This window comes from Sinocyclocheilus grahami, unplaced genomic scaffold (genome assembly GCF_001515645.1).
Source record: "Sinocyclocheilus grahami isolate Dianchi unplaced genomic scaffold, SAMN03320097.WGS_v1.1 scaffold1227.1, whole genome shotgun sequence".
NCBI classification, from domain to species: Eukaryota; Metazoa; Chordata; class Actinopteri; order Cypriniformes; family Cyprinidae; genus Sinocyclocheilus; species Sinocyclocheilus grahami.
The window spans coordinates 106,216-122,185 of NW_015506406.1; the positions used below are offsets into that span (position 1 = coordinate 106,216).

The 15,970-nt window shown below is 38.0% G+C and overlaps 2 protein-coding genes across 2 annotated transcripts in view; one reads left to right on the plus strand and one right to left on the minus strand.

The window, feature by feature from the left end:
* Window positions 1–1,670: 1,670 nt before the first annotated feature.
* Window positions 1,671–2,861, plus strand: LOC107568250 (natterin-3-like). The gene has a single exon (XM_016254185.1). It carries the CDS (start codon window positions 1,710–1,712, stop codon window positions 2,754–2,756), a length of 1,047 nt encoding a protein of 348 aa, XP_016109671.1. The 5' UTR covers window positions 1,671–1,709; the 3' UTR covers window positions 2,757–2,861.
* A 2,836-nt stretch (window positions 2,862–5,697) lies between these two features.
* LOC107568234 (transcription activator BRG1) overlaps window positions 5,698–15,970 on the minus strand; it is a 25,588-nt gene continuing 15,315 nt past the window's right edge. The window contains exons 17-32 of the mRNA XM_016254168.1: window positions 14,440–14,506; window positions 14,142–14,252; window positions 11,899–12,141; window positions 11,677–11,790; window positions 11,267–11,313; window positions 11,007–11,173; window positions 10,666–10,829; window positions 9,170–9,397; window positions 8,781–8,858; window positions 8,456–8,674; window positions 8,098–8,372; window positions 7,729–7,834; window positions 7,377–7,478; window positions 6,902–7,034; window positions 6,618–6,754; window positions 5,698–6,366 (exon numbers count right to left, since the gene is read on the minus strand). Of these exons, the coding sequence (XP_016109654.1) occupies window positions 6,334–6,366; window positions 6,618–6,754; window positions 6,902–7,034; window positions 7,377–7,478; window positions 7,729–7,834; window positions 8,098–8,372; window positions 8,456–8,674; window positions 8,781–8,858; window positions 9,170–9,397; window positions 10,666–10,829; window positions 11,007–11,173; window positions 11,267–11,313; window positions 11,677–11,790; window positions 11,899–12,141; window positions 14,142–14,252; window positions 14,440–14,506 (2,224 nt within the window). The 3' untranslated portion in view covers window positions 5,698–6,333. The remainder of the gene's footprint in view (window positions 6,367–6,617; window positions 6,755–6,901; window positions 7,035–7,376; window positions 7,479–7,728; window positions 7,835–8,097; window positions 8,373–8,455; window positions 8,675–8,780; window positions 8,859–9,169; window positions 9,398–10,665; window positions 10,830–11,006; window positions 11,174–11,266; window positions 11,314–11,676; window positions 11,791–11,898; window positions 12,142–14,141; window positions 14,253–14,439; window positions 14,507–15,970) is intronic.

Below are 15,970 nucleotides of genomic sequence, written 5' to 3' on the forward strand. Positions count from 1 at the left end.
ACTATAGACTTTTATCTCAGTACTTATGTGATAATATGAATATTTGTAGCACAGACATAGCGTGGCAATGCAACACAGATTTGAATGTTCTGGTGTGATTTTGTTAAAGGTTTAATAGACACAGGTGAATCGTTGTCATTTAGGAATGAGATTGTGTGGGTGTTTGAATCGAGATTAATCATGCAGCTATAGGAGACTGAACAAGAAACACCCTGTGGTCTGACTGTGCTGTCAGTTCTTAATCAGTTCATTAAAATCTGGATGCTGAATCCTTCCTCAGGAGTCCTGACACACCACTGTAAACACCCCCACCATCTTTGGTAGCTCCTTTGAAGGTATCTTGAGTAAAATGGCTCTATATTTAACAAAACACATACAAAAGACCTGAACCAGAAGCTGTTTTACATAATATGTAAGTTAAAGGGATAGTTCACCCAAAAATGAAAATTCTGTCATTAATTAAGACCTCCGTTCATCTTCCATCAAAGATATTTTTGATGGAATCTGAGAGCTCTCTGACCCTCCCATAGACAGCAAGGGTCCTTACACAATCAACATCCAGAAACGGAGCAAAGAGATCGGTAAAATAATCCATGTGACATCAGGGGTTCAACCGTAATTTTACGAAGCTGCGAGAATACTTTTTGTGCGCAAAAGGAAAAAAAAAAAAACGACTTTATTCAACAATTCGTCTCCTCCGCGTCACCGTAGCGCCATTTTGGAGCGTATCCACTGAACGCAAACAGCGTATGTTGTTCTGTGTCAGCCGCACCACACGGATACGTTGTTTTTCGTTCAAATCAAAGCACAAACAACGTAGAAAACGTATCCGTGTGGTGCAGCTGACACAGAACAGCATACACTGTTTGCGTTCAGTGGATACTCTCCAAAATGGTGCTAGGGTGTCAGCCGCACCACACGGATACGTTGTTTTTCGTTCAAATCAAAGCACAAACAACGTAGAAAACGTATCCGTGTGGTGCAGCTGACACAGAACAGCATACGCTGTTTGCATTCAGTGGATACGCTACAAAATGGCGCTACGGTGACGGAGAAGACTAATTGTTGAATAAAGTCGTTATTTTTATTTATTTTGCGCGCAAAAAGTATTCTCGTAGCTTCGTAAAATTACGGTTGAACCCCTGATGTCATATGGATTATTTTACCGATCTCCTTGCTACGTTTCTGGATTGATCATGTAAGGACCCTTGCTGTCTATGAGAGGGTCAGAGAGCTGTCAGAATGCATCAAAAATATCTTAATTTGTGTTCCGATAAAGAACTTACAGGTCTTACGGGTTTGGAATGACATGAGGGTGAGTAATTAATGACAGAATTAAAATTTTTGGGTAAACTAACCCTTTAAGTTGTGCATAACCCTCACTTATTCATGTTCAGTCTCTTGTACGTTACGTGTGCAGGTGAGAAGTTACAGTCTGCAGTTCACTTAACGGCCACCGGTGTCGCCAATAGCAAGAAATTTTACATAAAGCCTCTTCAGTAATAGCTAATAACTTTATACTTTATATGTTTATGTTTAACTCTATATATAATAGCTTTTTTACCACAAACAATATTTGTTACATTTGTTACAGTATTTATTAGTCTTTGATCACTGATAATTCATGTTAACTAATGTTAATTAAGGATAACGAATAAAAAAAGAAATTGTAAGGTGTTACTGAAGTATGTGATATTTCATACCTGTAGATGCCGTGGCAGCAGACGATGATGGATTTCAGCATGGTGATAATCTTAGCTCTGCTGCAGATAGCTGAGGTCCAGACCCAGACCTACTTGGAATGGAAAGAAGTGCATCCACCACAACTGCCTAAGGACGCTGTTCCTGTCTTTGACAAGAAATCAAAGCAAACTCTTTATGTGGCTAGATTGGAAGACTGTACACCTTGCTTCTATGACAGCGCTAAAAAATCGTGTTCGGTTTCAACATTTCATGGAGAATTCAATTTAGGACACACTGTCCAGAATAGAAAAATTTCATTTTTATTGAATAAGGATAACTTCGAAATTTTTGAGTGGAAGAAATCGTCATTTGGAGAGGTTCCACCTTTACCAGTGGAGACTTGTAATGGTTATTTTATTGCTAGAAATGACTTTGGGTTAGGCTATATTACCGATAACAGTTTAATAACGATTGGTGCTAAAAAACAAGACACCACCGAAAATGAGGTTCTCACCCTAAACCATGACATTAAAGGGCAGCATTTAACCATTACTGAGTATCAAATTGGAAGTGCCAAGGCATCAGAAAACATAGCAGAACTGAAACATTTCACGGCCTCCAACAAGAACTGTGAAGCAGCCAAACAACAGGTGAAGTTGGACCAAGGCATCGATAAAACAGTTTCGTTCCTAAAGACCCGTACGCATACATTTGGAGGGACAGGAGAGACATCCGTCAGCGGTAAGGTTCCACTTATAATAAGTATAGGAGGAAAGCTTGGCTTGAAATACGACTATAGCCGCCTCAATTCTAAGACGACATCCACAGTTGAGAAAAGCTTGCACTCAGTGAGTATGGAGGTGCAGGTTCCCGCCAACCACGCTTGCAGCATTGTTATTAATAGCAACACCTTTACAGCTGATGTCCCGTTTACTGGCCAGCTCACTAGAGTATACAACAACGGTGAAGCACGCAGAACCTTGACTGATGGCATCTACAGTCATCAGGAAGTGGCAGAAATACAAGCACTTGTGAATCCCTGTACTCCACTTGTAGATAAAAAGAGATGTTAGTCAGTGTCTGTAATAGAAAATGAATGATGTGTTGACAAGTATATGTTCAACAGAATGTCATGGCATGCTTCACAAGTAACACCATTAAATTGACTTTAAACTGGCTACCAGTTTTTTCCTTTGCCTGTTTTATTAATTCAGTCATTTATTTATGATCATTTTTAATAGACCTTCCCATCGCTGTTCTTCATGCTGGAATTTTTTGACATTACTGTCAGTGACATTAACTGTCCTTTGTCTTCTGAACCCTGGTGCTGTTGCTACTGCTTCTATGAGAGGTAAACAGTAAGAAAGTCATTAAGCATACATGAGTCTTAGCGAAATCAGGGAAACTTGGTAAAAACATTGACCTTCCAGTAGTTATTTCAAAAGTACCTAAAGTCCCCATATTATGCTATTTTTAGATATTACAATTCATGCTGTGTTCATGCTTTTGGTGAATGTAAAAGGTTGCAAAGTTTCAAAGATCAAAAATTGCACGAACCTAGGTTTGGAACTAATTTGCATAATGCCCACATAACAACTTCATTGGTTGCCCTTGAACAGCATCTACTTTTGCCCCGCTCTCAAACACTGTAGTTGTAGTTCAGACTGGTAGAGTTGGTTCGTGTTGTCGACATGTCAAGAAGATGCTGTTTTCTGCACTGCGAATTCACTTTGGCATGCACTTTCAAAGAAAGAGCACTAGCGCTGGAATCGAGACCCGTCACCTTCAGCTAATGTTGCTGCATCTGTCAAGTTTTCGGTACCAGCCATGGCGCTCTCACACCTCATAATGAGATTTTAATCATGCTTATTGATCATTAAATAGTAGCCTACCTTAATTTTATATGTATCCTAATACAGAATAGGCCTACATATTTATCAGTTGCCAGACATGACTCTGTATTGTTGTTAAAATGAGAAGACAATTAAAATTGGAAATTCTTTTCCCTCTTATTTATTATAAAATATAGCATGCCATTTCTTTAAAGGTGCAATGTGTGACATTTTTGAGAATCTGTTTATAGAAATGCAATGTAACATACAAAACTATGTTTTCAGTGGTGTATAAATGCCTTACAAAATTTACCCTTATGTTTTAATTACCTTAGAATATGCTATTTCTATCTACATACACCGCGGGTCCCCCTCCATGGTTAAGTCGCCATTTTGCGCTGCCATATTTCTACAGTAGCTCTTAACGGACAAACTACTCTACATCACTGTTGTTCTTCTTCATTTCTTACTCGTGTTCCTCGTGTTTTTAGAGGCAGCTTGCATCGTCACTACGTTGCATCCGCTAGAAGAAGTAGTAGTAGTCGTTGTGTGCTTTATTAGAAGCAGAGGTCTTTCATAGAAGTAAGAAGAGTAAGGAACGCTTGACTGACTACTCTCTGCTGTCTCAGATCACGACATCTTTGTCCTGTGTCCTGTGTCGACAACCGTAGCTTCTCAAGGAGAGGGGTGGGGGGAGGGGCTAATCAGTTTATTGCAATTCGCAACATCATTGCTAGATGCTGCTAAAATCTACACACTGCACCTTTAAAGATGCACTTAAAACACATTATGTTTGAAAAGATACATAACACTTTGCATTTTACCTATATTGCAACTGTCTGTTGCATAATGTAGAGGGAATTTATAGCAGAATATAATTTTGTGTGCGTGTTTGTTTTTTATAATAGATCTACGCATATGAGTTTATTAAGATTTGTAGCAGGTGCTAACAGTGATTAACACACAAAAGTCACATACCTGCACCTGTACTCAGAGTTTGAGAAAAAAAAATCTAAATTTATCAAATGGTGTCACAAATATTTAGAATACTCCGATAAGATGCTTGTCAGTGTGACGTCCCAGAGCCGATATATACAGAGCATCATGATCCTAACCCTAACCCTAATGCAATTCGCAGTGCTGGTTAAATGAGTCCTTGGATTCATGTGCACACCCTGTGGTTTTGGGGGCACTGAACACTTAACTTTAGATTATATTTGAGAGGGTTTAGCTATAGGCAGCAGTCACAATAGCACTGTATAACTGATATTGGCTTGTTTTAAAGTTTATTATTTTATGTGGCCCAGGTCTGTCCCAGACACTCAGCCAGGTCTGGCTGAGACTCGGTTTGTTCCCCGGGCCAAAAATATTTTTCCTGTCGTGGCCTAATGGTTAGAGAGTCGGACTCATAACCCAAAGGTTGTGGGTTCGAGTCTCGTACCGGCAGGGATTGTAGGTGGGGGGAGTGAATGTACAGCGCTCTCTCCCACCTTCAAGGTGCCCTTGCACTGCAAGGTGCACTGAACCCCCAACTGCACCATCTCACCGCAGCATAAATGGCTGCCCACTGCTCCGGGTTTGTGTTCACTGCGGTGTGTGTGCACTTTGGCTGGGTTAAATGCAGAGCACTAATTCCGAGTATGGGTCACCATACTATGTCACGTCACTCACTCATCTACATTTTGATGTGTGGCCTGATGGCAAGTAAACTTTTAACAAAATTTCATTTGAGTTAACTATTCCTTTTCAATCCAGAAGACTTAGCATTAAGAGAACTGACAGAGTTTAAACATCTTAATTTTACCTTAAAGCAGCTGTATGTAGTTTTGTGTATTTTACCGACTTTGAAGCGACCCCTACAGTTAAGTGAGTGGAATTCACGGCCATAATTACAGTGGCCAGCTGTACACCCGTTCACCAAACATACTTACTCCCAGAACAGACATCTGGGGAGGAGTCATTCACCTTATTATATAAGTGTGTACCATCAGAATGATTTTGAAACTGGTATTTCAAGGCAAAAAAAACTTGACTATGCACAGTACTGTCTCAAATCACTAATGCCTATTGATTATTAGACACCTAAATGGATAAGTATTTAATCATAAACATTATCAATCTCTAATCAACCAAAAGTTTAAACTTGTGTGCATTAATAAATAAATAACTATCTGAAGCAGTGTATTTCTGAGAGGCTTTATTGTGCATTTTGGAAATCCAGTGACACTGACACAGTACAGAATCCTACACCCTATTCTCCCCCATTTCTCCTGACAGTAAGTCTATAAAGGAAGAAGTACCTTAATCCTGTTTGCAATCTTAATTTAAACAGAGAGATCAAGAGAAAAACAGAAAGAGAACCAATTGGCTGCGTTTTCCACAAACAACATGCATTCTGGGTTCTTGGGGGGGGGGGAGAAGGGGTGACGTTCACACGGCTAAAAACAATAAGAGGACATTGAAACATGATCCGCTCTTATTGGTCCACTGTGAGTCAGTCTGTCAGATTTCTGTCCATCTTATGTCATGTCTTTGAGAAAAATCATAAAAACAAATATGGAAAGAAACATATGCTCAATACTTCCAACTGTCTTGCTATACATAAATGGAGATCGTCTGCTTAAATAAGCAAATGGAAGGGTTTTCTTCTGCATTTTACAGTGTAATTTTTCTCATTTAATCGTTTTCGTATACATGTCCTCTCTCTAAAAAATGTGCTGTTCTAGGCCCCTCAGGAGTGGCCGTTTGACAGATCTCATGTAAAATGACATATCTGCAGCAGAAGTGAACTAGAGTTGTGATTGGTCCTGAAGAAGGTTTAATCTTCCTCGCTGCCACTAGGAGAATGCTCCTATACAAAAACATTAGAAAAATAATTAGCACAAGTGAGCAACAACATGAGGGTGAATGAAATGAAACACCATCCATGCGATGGATTTTTAAATATATATATTTTTGAACGCATCAAAATTATGAAACATTAGGCATTTTTTGCAAATTAGCACAATTTTGTTCAAGATGCAGGGCTGTGTAATTTACCATTTTCTTTCTTTTTTTAAATGTACTTTTCCTTCAAGTACCACATTAATTATTCATGAGTACCTCTTCCTGGTCCTCCTCACTTTCGTCGTCACTAACAACAGGTTTAGGGCGCCAACTGCGTCCGGTTCGGCGTCTTCCCTTTCCTCTCTCCACCTTTTCCTTTCGATTCAGCTTTATCTTCACCTTCACTGAACGAGCTAAAACACAGACACACATGCATGCATATGTATACATGTTGGACTCAATTTAAATTGGAGTTGCACATGCCAGATACTCTGCTCAGATAATAGCTGCATTTTACAAAATATTGTCATTACAGTGTCAGAATCACCATCAGTACTCACATTCAGACTCTGATCCTTCATCTGCCTCTTCCTCTTCCTCCTCACTGTCTTCTCCCTCGCTCTCTTCCTCTTTCTCGATCTTCTGCCTCACACTGGTGAACACAGACTGCAGCACGATAGAGTCCTCATAGATCTGAAATATAAGATTGTGATCTTATCTAATTCAGCCAAATGAAGTATGACCCCAACAACCTACCAGTGTTGTTGTTAACTAAAACAAACTATTCAAATGCATTTTGTTACTTCAAACAAAAAAATTAACTGAATACCTTAAATGCATTTTATTTCAGTTAGTTGTCAAGGAAACATTTTCATTCATTTAGTTTAAGTGGAAGTACTAAAATAACTAAAGCTGAAATAAAAACAATATAGACATTTAAAAAACACACACACACAAAAACAATGACTAAAACTGAAAATATAAAAATTTATACTAATTAACAAATTAATAAAATATAAATAAAACTAATATTACCAGTGATCCCTCCAGGTTGAAGGTCTGAGCGTTCTGACAGAGAAGCATGACATCTTTCTCCAGGTCGTTCAGAGTGCGGTACTTATGACTTCTAATGCGCTCCTGTACATAACAGAGAACATGATTAATATTATTAGATTGATAATAGCCCCAATTTACTTAAAATATAATAATAATAATAACAACAAACACAAAAACAGCTCAGAGTTACACCTTAATTATTATTAGTGTGCAGATTATTAGTGTGTATTTCAATGGGTGTTTGTGCACCAGCCAAAGCATTCATGGGGGGGTGGGAGAGTAAAAAAAAAAAAGAACAATTAATTAAAAGAAAAATGTATGTTTGCCAAACCTTGATCTTCCTGAAGTCCACAGGTTTGCGAATGAGTTCGTAATATTCTGGTAGCTCTTTACGAGACGGCAACTGAATAAACACCTCACTCAGTTGTCTTCCGTTGCTGTTATGAAATACAGTTGACAAAAAGAAAAGAGATTAGTAAAAACATACAACTCCCAAATGTTAATCTAATCTACATTAATTACAGCATAAAATCTCACTATAAGCAATTTTTATTTGTGCATATATTCCACAAAACATCAGGAAAAATTGTTCATGTTCCTAAATGAGAAATATTTCCTAAATGTCTCGAAAAAAAAAAACATTGCTGTGGATCAAATTGACCTGCAACGTAAGAGCTACAGAGAACATGAAGCGACTAACCCATCCTTGTATTTAATTACTGCATCCACAATCTTCTTCATTTTCTTGGTGAGCGTGGGAGGGTTAGGCGAGAGTTTTTCAGCAGGAGGACGACCTCGTTTCTTTTGCTTCTTACTGTCGTCATCTTTATCTCTGCTTCGCCCACTGGAGCTAGGCGTGACCGGGCCTGGAAGGTCGAGGTCACGGTCACGGTCCCGGTCCCGCTTCCTTTTCCGAGTCGTTTTCTTGTAGCGCACCTCTTCTTCAATCTCATCAAGGGTGCCTTCCTCAATGGCCTGAGAACCAGTAAAATACATCAATATGCCTTCCTTTTTATAACCAAAGGTTCAATATAATGCAGTCGTGATTTCACATTCACCTTCAGCCACTGTTTCTCCGTGAGGGAGTCACTGTAGTCCACTTCTTTTCTTTGACGGGAGCCACGGCCAAACATCTTCTCATCTTCTTCTTCGCAGGTGAGCCTTTCCACCTCTGCGTCGTCCTTCATGATCCAGGTGGGCAGCTCATCCTCCTCCATCAGCCGGGGTTTGCGTTTCGGGTTACGTGCCTCTTCACGGCGGCGGTCAAGATCCATGCGCTGGATGAAAGGAAAACAACAATTAGGAACTCATTAAGAAAAAATCAGGAATCAAACAAAACAAAACGTGTCAATTTAACGGAAGTTAACAAGTAGTGCTACTAACCATGAAGTGATCGAACTCTTCCTCGCTTCTAGCGATCATCTGATTAACGGTCTCGTCATCTGGCACTTCATCTTCCTCCTGAGATGAGAGAGAAAACCAAAGAGAGAGCGAATGTTAACTATAGAAAACGGAGACTGTTGAGAGGGCACTGAAATTGTCGATCATAAACGGGTGTCCGCACCTCATCCTGCTCTTCGTGCTCCAGGATGGCCTGCAGGAAAGCTTTGCGCTCGTGGCCGGACGACTTCTGGTCGAACATACCGTCATCTGGCACTTCATCTTCCTCCTGAGATGAGAGAGAAAACCAAAGAGAGAGCGAATGTTAACTATAGAAAACGGAGGCTGTCGAGAGGGCACTGAAATTGTCGATCATAAACGGGTGTCCGCACCTCATCCTGCTCTTCGTGCTCCAGGATGGCCTGCAGGAAAGCTTTGCGCTCGTGGCCGGACGACTTCTGGTCGAACATACCGGCCTGGATGACCTTCTGGTCCACGTTCAGCTTGTATTTGGCAGCGGACAGGATCTTCTCCTCCACGCTGTTCACGGTGCACAGACGCAGCACACGCACCTCATTCTGCTGCCCGATACGATGGGCGCGATCCTGGGCCTGCAGATCCTACGAGAGACGAGAAAGAAGTGATCAGTGACAAAATATTGTGAGAACATGGATAAAACTAATGAGATATTATACCAAACCAATTAGAATCATGACAATCACGGAGAGGAAACCCGCTGTTTAATATAACTGAAATTGCTGCTATTCTACTTAGAAGAATTATAATGCATACTGTTCATAAGTGTACTATTAAGTGTACTTGAAAGTGTGCATATCATGTATACATGTTAATGCATAGGATGTCAAATTTTTGCTTATAATTCGGTATTTTATTCTGTTTTTTTTTTAAAGGTTATCAACCTAATCTGAATCTATTTTGAACTTAAGCTGAACTTTTGCTATTGAAATGGCAAACTACTGTTTCAAGTTCGCCATCTAACTTCAATCAAACAATCATTATGTTGGAAAACTGCTTTAATCAGTTATGAAATTGAGTGGAAATCAACACACTGCAAACCAACCATGACTGTAGAAAGTTATTGAAGATGCAAAGTAAAAGCCATTTTTGAGTTGATCCTTGTGTCCGTGGTTCGAGTTAGAGACAGTACTGATGTGTGGACCACCAAATAACTCAACAGTACTAAAGCTTACATGTTAACACTTTACAATAAGGTTCAATTTGTAAAAACTAGCAATGAAAAATATTATAATTTAGGATCATGTTAATTCTACATATACTAATCCAGTTTAAACATTTAAAGTTGGAAAATGAGCATTAATGTATGACAAATAAACATCAATTAACAATGTTTATAAAACATTCAATTATATATTTTATTCTACAGTGATTCAAAGATTCTATTGTACAACGATTCTATACTAAAGATTCAATTCTGCAATTAATGTATTATAAAAATGGCTTATAAATCAACATTCAATTATACATTCTATTCTCAAATGTTCCTAAAAATTCTATTGTACGATTCCATTTAAAATAATTCTAAAGATTCTATTGTACAGTGATACTATTCAAATGATTCTAAATATTCTATTCCACGATGATTCTATACTAAAGACGCAATTCTGCAATGAATCATTCTAAAAATTACTTTTAAATTAACATTCAATTATACAATGATTCTGTACTAAAGCTTCTATTCGACAACGAATCTATTCAAAAGATTCTTTACTAATGATGCAATTATACACTTAATATAAGCTATTATAAAAACTATTCTGTCTACAACATTAAGCTACTATAACTTTTGTCACATCAAAAGTTTCCCCTTTTGTTAAATTCCGCTATATTTAAAGGCACAGTATTGTACCTGGTGAGGGTTCCAGTCGCTGTCAAAGATGATAACAGTGTCGGCAGTCTGCAGGTTCAGCCCCAGACCTCCTGCTCTGGTACTCAGCAAGAAGATAAAGTACTGAAAGGACGGATCATTAAAGTTCTTCAGCAACATGCCACGATCCTCAGCCTTAGTGCTTCCTACAAAGACAGACAAAAAAAAGGTTTTAGCATGATTAAACCTTCTGTGATTCATAGATTTGAATGAACTATTTATCCGAGAACTTTCAAATAAAAACAAACAGCAGAGAAAGTCATAAGATTGCCAGCATATGCAAAAACTCTTCATTCTGTGTGAATCTGGTTCAAGTGACTCACCGTCCAAGCGCAGGTATTTGAAGTTGCGGTAGGCAAAGTAGTCTTCCATGATGGTCATGAGCGAGGTCATCTGACAGAAGAGCAGCACTTTGTGGTTGGTGGCGCAGAGCTTCGGTAGGATACGGTCCAGCAGCTCAAACTTACCAGAGGCACGGTACAAATCAAGTCTAAGAGTGATACAGTGTACGTTAAGTCACAGACAAAACCAATGAAAATACAAAGTTTACATATTTTCCATTACCAGGAAGTGTTCTACGTACCCCTGAACAATGCCTCCAGTGAAGCCCAAGTGCTCAGAGAAAGATTCCTGCAAACGGAGCGCAAAAATACATCAAACAAGGTGCCATAAACCTAGCAGATAAATGCAAAGATATAAATGACCTTGTTGTATGAGGAATATGTAAACCAAATGATCACCAAACATACAAAACAATGGTTATATGTTCTGTATTATTAATTAAAAAAAAGAAAGAAATATATGCCTTGAATATTGCAGATTTTAATTTTATTTCTTGCACTTTTAATACTAATTTGATACTTACATTGATTGAAGAGAGAGGAAAAGTAAAATAATTTTAAATTCATAATTCATTCATTTCATTTCACCCTTTAAGCTGTGTCAGAACAAACACAAACTCAAATACAGATAAATTATTGACATAAAACAAACCTTCTCTGGCAGTTGGGCCTCCACTTCCTTCTTGAGTCTCCTGAGCAGGAAGGGGCGGAGCACTTTGTGCAGACGACGGATGATCAGAATGGTCTCCTCTTCGTTCAGGTCCACCTTTAGAACACGACAGGAAGTTTATGGAGCCAGATTACACAAAAACAGAATTTCAATTTATTGTATCCTGTCTAAATGTACTAGTACACCTACTAAAAGTTTTTATACCTTCTCTCCGGTCATGGCGAATGGAGCGTTGAACCACTGCTCAAAGGTGCTGCAGCTCTTGAAGATGGTGGGCAGCAGGAAGTTGAGCAGCGCCCACAGTTCAGGCAGCTTGTTCTGCAGTGGCGTGCCGGTGAGCAACACACGACGAGGTGCCAGGTAGTGTGTGTTCAACACCTGAGTCAGTTTACAGTGGTGATTTTTCATACGGTGACCTTCATCCACTATCATGTACTTCCAACGGAGCTGAAAGAGAGAGAAGCATCAGAAACTGAACGAGAAGTTCGTAGTCAAAAAGCTTATTAAAAAAAATTAACATGTATGATAATGATTGTAACAGAACTTCGTGAGATCACAAGGAACTAAGAGTGACAGCTTTTTAGTGACTTTTTTCCAGGGGACCCCTATTGTAACTAGGGATGGACGATATCTTATCATTTGCGATATACCGGTAAAAATTCTCCCCACGATAAGAATTAGTCTTACCGCAATAATAACGATAAAGTCTAGTTGTTGACATATTTCTGTGTGAGACCGTGTGGAGTGACGTGAAAAAAGGCGGACGTGAAATTGAGCAGCTCCTTCTACAATCTGGAACAGGTTTGGATAGGGCTGTACAGTGCGACAAAAATCAGTCTGAGCCTTGAATAAATATACTACAGTAGCACGTGTGCGATACAGTTTTACCGGTGTATGAGCCCGTTTATAAAGCTGTTGTCCAACAAAGATATTATTTATTGACGTGCTTTTTCTCCATATTAACTTCATAACATAGTCGGGGTGTTTGAAATGACTTATTTTTGTGACCCGACGTGGTTTCGTATCACAGAATAAGGCAGAAATCATACTATTTTATAGCATTATATACAGCGATGAAGGCTATGTCGATTAGCATTGCATTATATATATATATACACTTTATCTTTATAAAAATGCCCAAGATTGCTTCAGGTTTCCTCAATTAAAATTTCTCTATCTGCGTTTTATTCAGCTACAGCGATCACTGGATACCTCTGTTCATATTAGGGATTTCCTGGAGCGTTACTTCTACTATGCATATGTGGAGTTTCTGCACAAGGGAGCCCTCCGGCTTCCAGTATGACTTAAACAGTCATTACATTATGTGTGTACTGCTCACAACACCCTATTTTGGGAAAAAAAAAAAGAGAAAGATAATACTTTTCTCTAAAGAAACAGGATTCCCTAAATGATCGTCATTGATATCGTTATCTCAATAAATATCAGAAATTATCGTGATAAATGTTTAAGCCCATATCGCCCATCCCTAATTTTAACATTCAAAATTTTTATCGACACCCATTAAAAAAATAAATAAACAAGCAAACAGTTACGTTTTTAATAAATGCAACAACAGCGGAAACATTCAAATAATGACATTAGCAATAATGGCCGGATTAAAAAAAAAAAAAAAAGGTTGGGTGACTACAACATAACATGCTATCTAATAACATGTTAAAATAAAGTTTTGACAAAAAGAAAAATTTTTTTATAAAATAATAAATCTTACATTTCAGGCTTTGATCCATTTTTAAGAAAAGGGTTCCAAGTCAAAATGATGAATGATAGGTATTTTATCTGCTCTGTTAATAATTCTAGACACTTCCAAATTGTTTAGATTTTTTGAAAGCACATTAGCTTATTTTCCATCAACCAGTAAAATGTTTGCATTGGTTTGAACAAAAACGGAATGAAAATGTAAATCCATTTTCTGACAGCAGGTGGCGCTTATGGAACAGCAGAAATAGAGTAACTGCTGTACACACAGCAGCACTGCCCTTATAAACACTGCTATATTAGGCATTACACGGAGGGAAAGATGAAAAGGAAATGCCATCGAAACTTTTGTGAAGACAGTCAGTTCTCTTCAGAGATGCATTAAATTAATTAATTCACACTTTAATCCATATAATTTCCCTTAGTAAAACCTTTCACTGCCTTCCTTGGTATTTTCACACAAAACAAAACCTCCGCTGCATGCTGCGCCTGCGTGAGTGTAAAGTTTAGGTTTTCGAATAGTGCTTTTAATGATAATTAAAATATTAAATGGTAACACTAACTGTCAGGAATTTTTCATCAAACTGTAACCGTTTCAACCCTACTTGTAACCCTCAATCTAGAGTCAGCTTGGTGACCCCTTGTAAATCTTAAGCGACCAGGTTGGGATCCACTAGGCTAGACAACCCTCAGTAAATTAATTTAGCAACCGGGCCTGAGCAGGTTTGTACCTTGGCCAGCACTTGCTTGTCTTTGATGACGTACTCGTAAGTGGTGATCAGCACGTTGAACTTGCCGCTGCGCAAAATGGGAAGAAATGCGCGGCGAGCAGCAGGAGAGCCCTGAGATGAAAACAAGCAAAGAAAATGAGTTATTAATCCTGTAATATCCTTCAGTTACTTGCATCAATGACAGTTTTATTTTGTATTATTTAGCATTAGTTTATGGAAAACCTGTTGAATTTGCCAAACCTGTTTCATGACATCATTTCATTACTTTGTTTACTACATAAATGAATCAGATAATCACCTTATAAGAAACTTTCACCACAGATGGAGCCCACTTATCAAACTCGTACACCCAGTTCGACAGAGTCCTGTTAGAAAAACAAATGATTAAAAGCACATATCACTGTAATTATTTGTGTTGAAATATTTGTGTCTTAGTAGAGTAAGGCTGCATGATATATCCAATTAAAACCGATCACAATCGCAATATGGTTTAGAGAGGGTATCAAATCACGAAGACTGCAACTGAAATAAACATTGTGTGTTTCAGACTGAAGTATGGCATAGTGTTCATCTGCATGCTTGAAGCTCATGATACAGTGTTTCTGTGTCTCGGTTGACAGTAAAGAAATTAAGACATTCTGAAATACCGTACCATGAGCTGCATGTGTAATTGAATACACAACAGGGTTCCCATTCTTTCATGAACACCAGATTCAAGGACTTTCAATTACTTTTTAAAGCACCATTTATTTTATATCAAGCACCTATCCAATTCACACCCCAGCATATGTAGTGGCATGAAACATTACTTAACACTTCACTTACACTTAACATAAAAAATTTCAGAGTAACAATGTTTTGAATGTGTAGGTTTCATACATTTAGACCGTTTTGAGCAGTTGTGTTCTAAGGAATTTAATGAAATCCATTGAAGTCAGTACTGGTGATATTCAAATACAATTTCTAAAATATTGATAAAATGCACATCAAACTGGTTTTTGCTGTAGTTCTTGTACAAGATTTAAATTGGAAAGAATTTCTCCATTTTTAAATTAATAAAAAGTGGTTAAATGTTGTAATAACATGGTAAAACCTGTTAACATTAAAAATTTGCACATTCACTCAAAAGAGACGTTACTCATTAATAAACTCAAGTCAAAATAATTTTGTAAATTACATTTTTTTTATCTTTGACCTAGAGCAGTGGTTCTCAAACTTTTTGCAGCGTGCACCCCTTTCTAGTGTTTGACACATGTCAAGCACCCCCACCACCGTACTCCGGTTAAACACCACATTTTTTTTACTGCAATACAAGTATTCACGTTATACAGGGCTTGACATTAACTCTTTTGCTCACCAGCCACTGTGGCTAGTGGTTTTCCAAAATTACTAGCCACTCAGCATTTTCACTGGCCACAATTTTGTTGCTGGAAAATTACATTTTATATGACTAAAGTTACTGCATATTAAAATTAATTTGAATTGATTTCCAGATCTTTTTTTTTTGCCTATAAAAAGGGCATTTCCCCCTAACCTTATTAAATGCATGTCATCTTTCATATCAAATTCTTACATTGTATTAATAAATTACCCTTAATATAATAAGACTCTATAGGGCTGCTACCAATCAAATGAAATCAGTATTAACAAAACCAATGTTTCCACTGCTGGAGAAACAGAAGCAGCTGAAGTGGCATTTAGATGCATTTACACAGACAATTTAATGAAGCTGAAATGTAGCATGAATGCATTAACACTGCAAAATTACAACAGCATAAATAATGCTGTGAGCTTGGTGTTTTACATCAGGTTTTTTTATTTACAAATAT

Excerpts from the sequence above, each read along its gene's own strand:
- LOC107568250 (XM_016254185.1), top strand. The coding sequence starts at position 1,710 with ATGCCGTGGCAGCAGACGATGATGGATTTCAGCATGGTGATAATCTTA.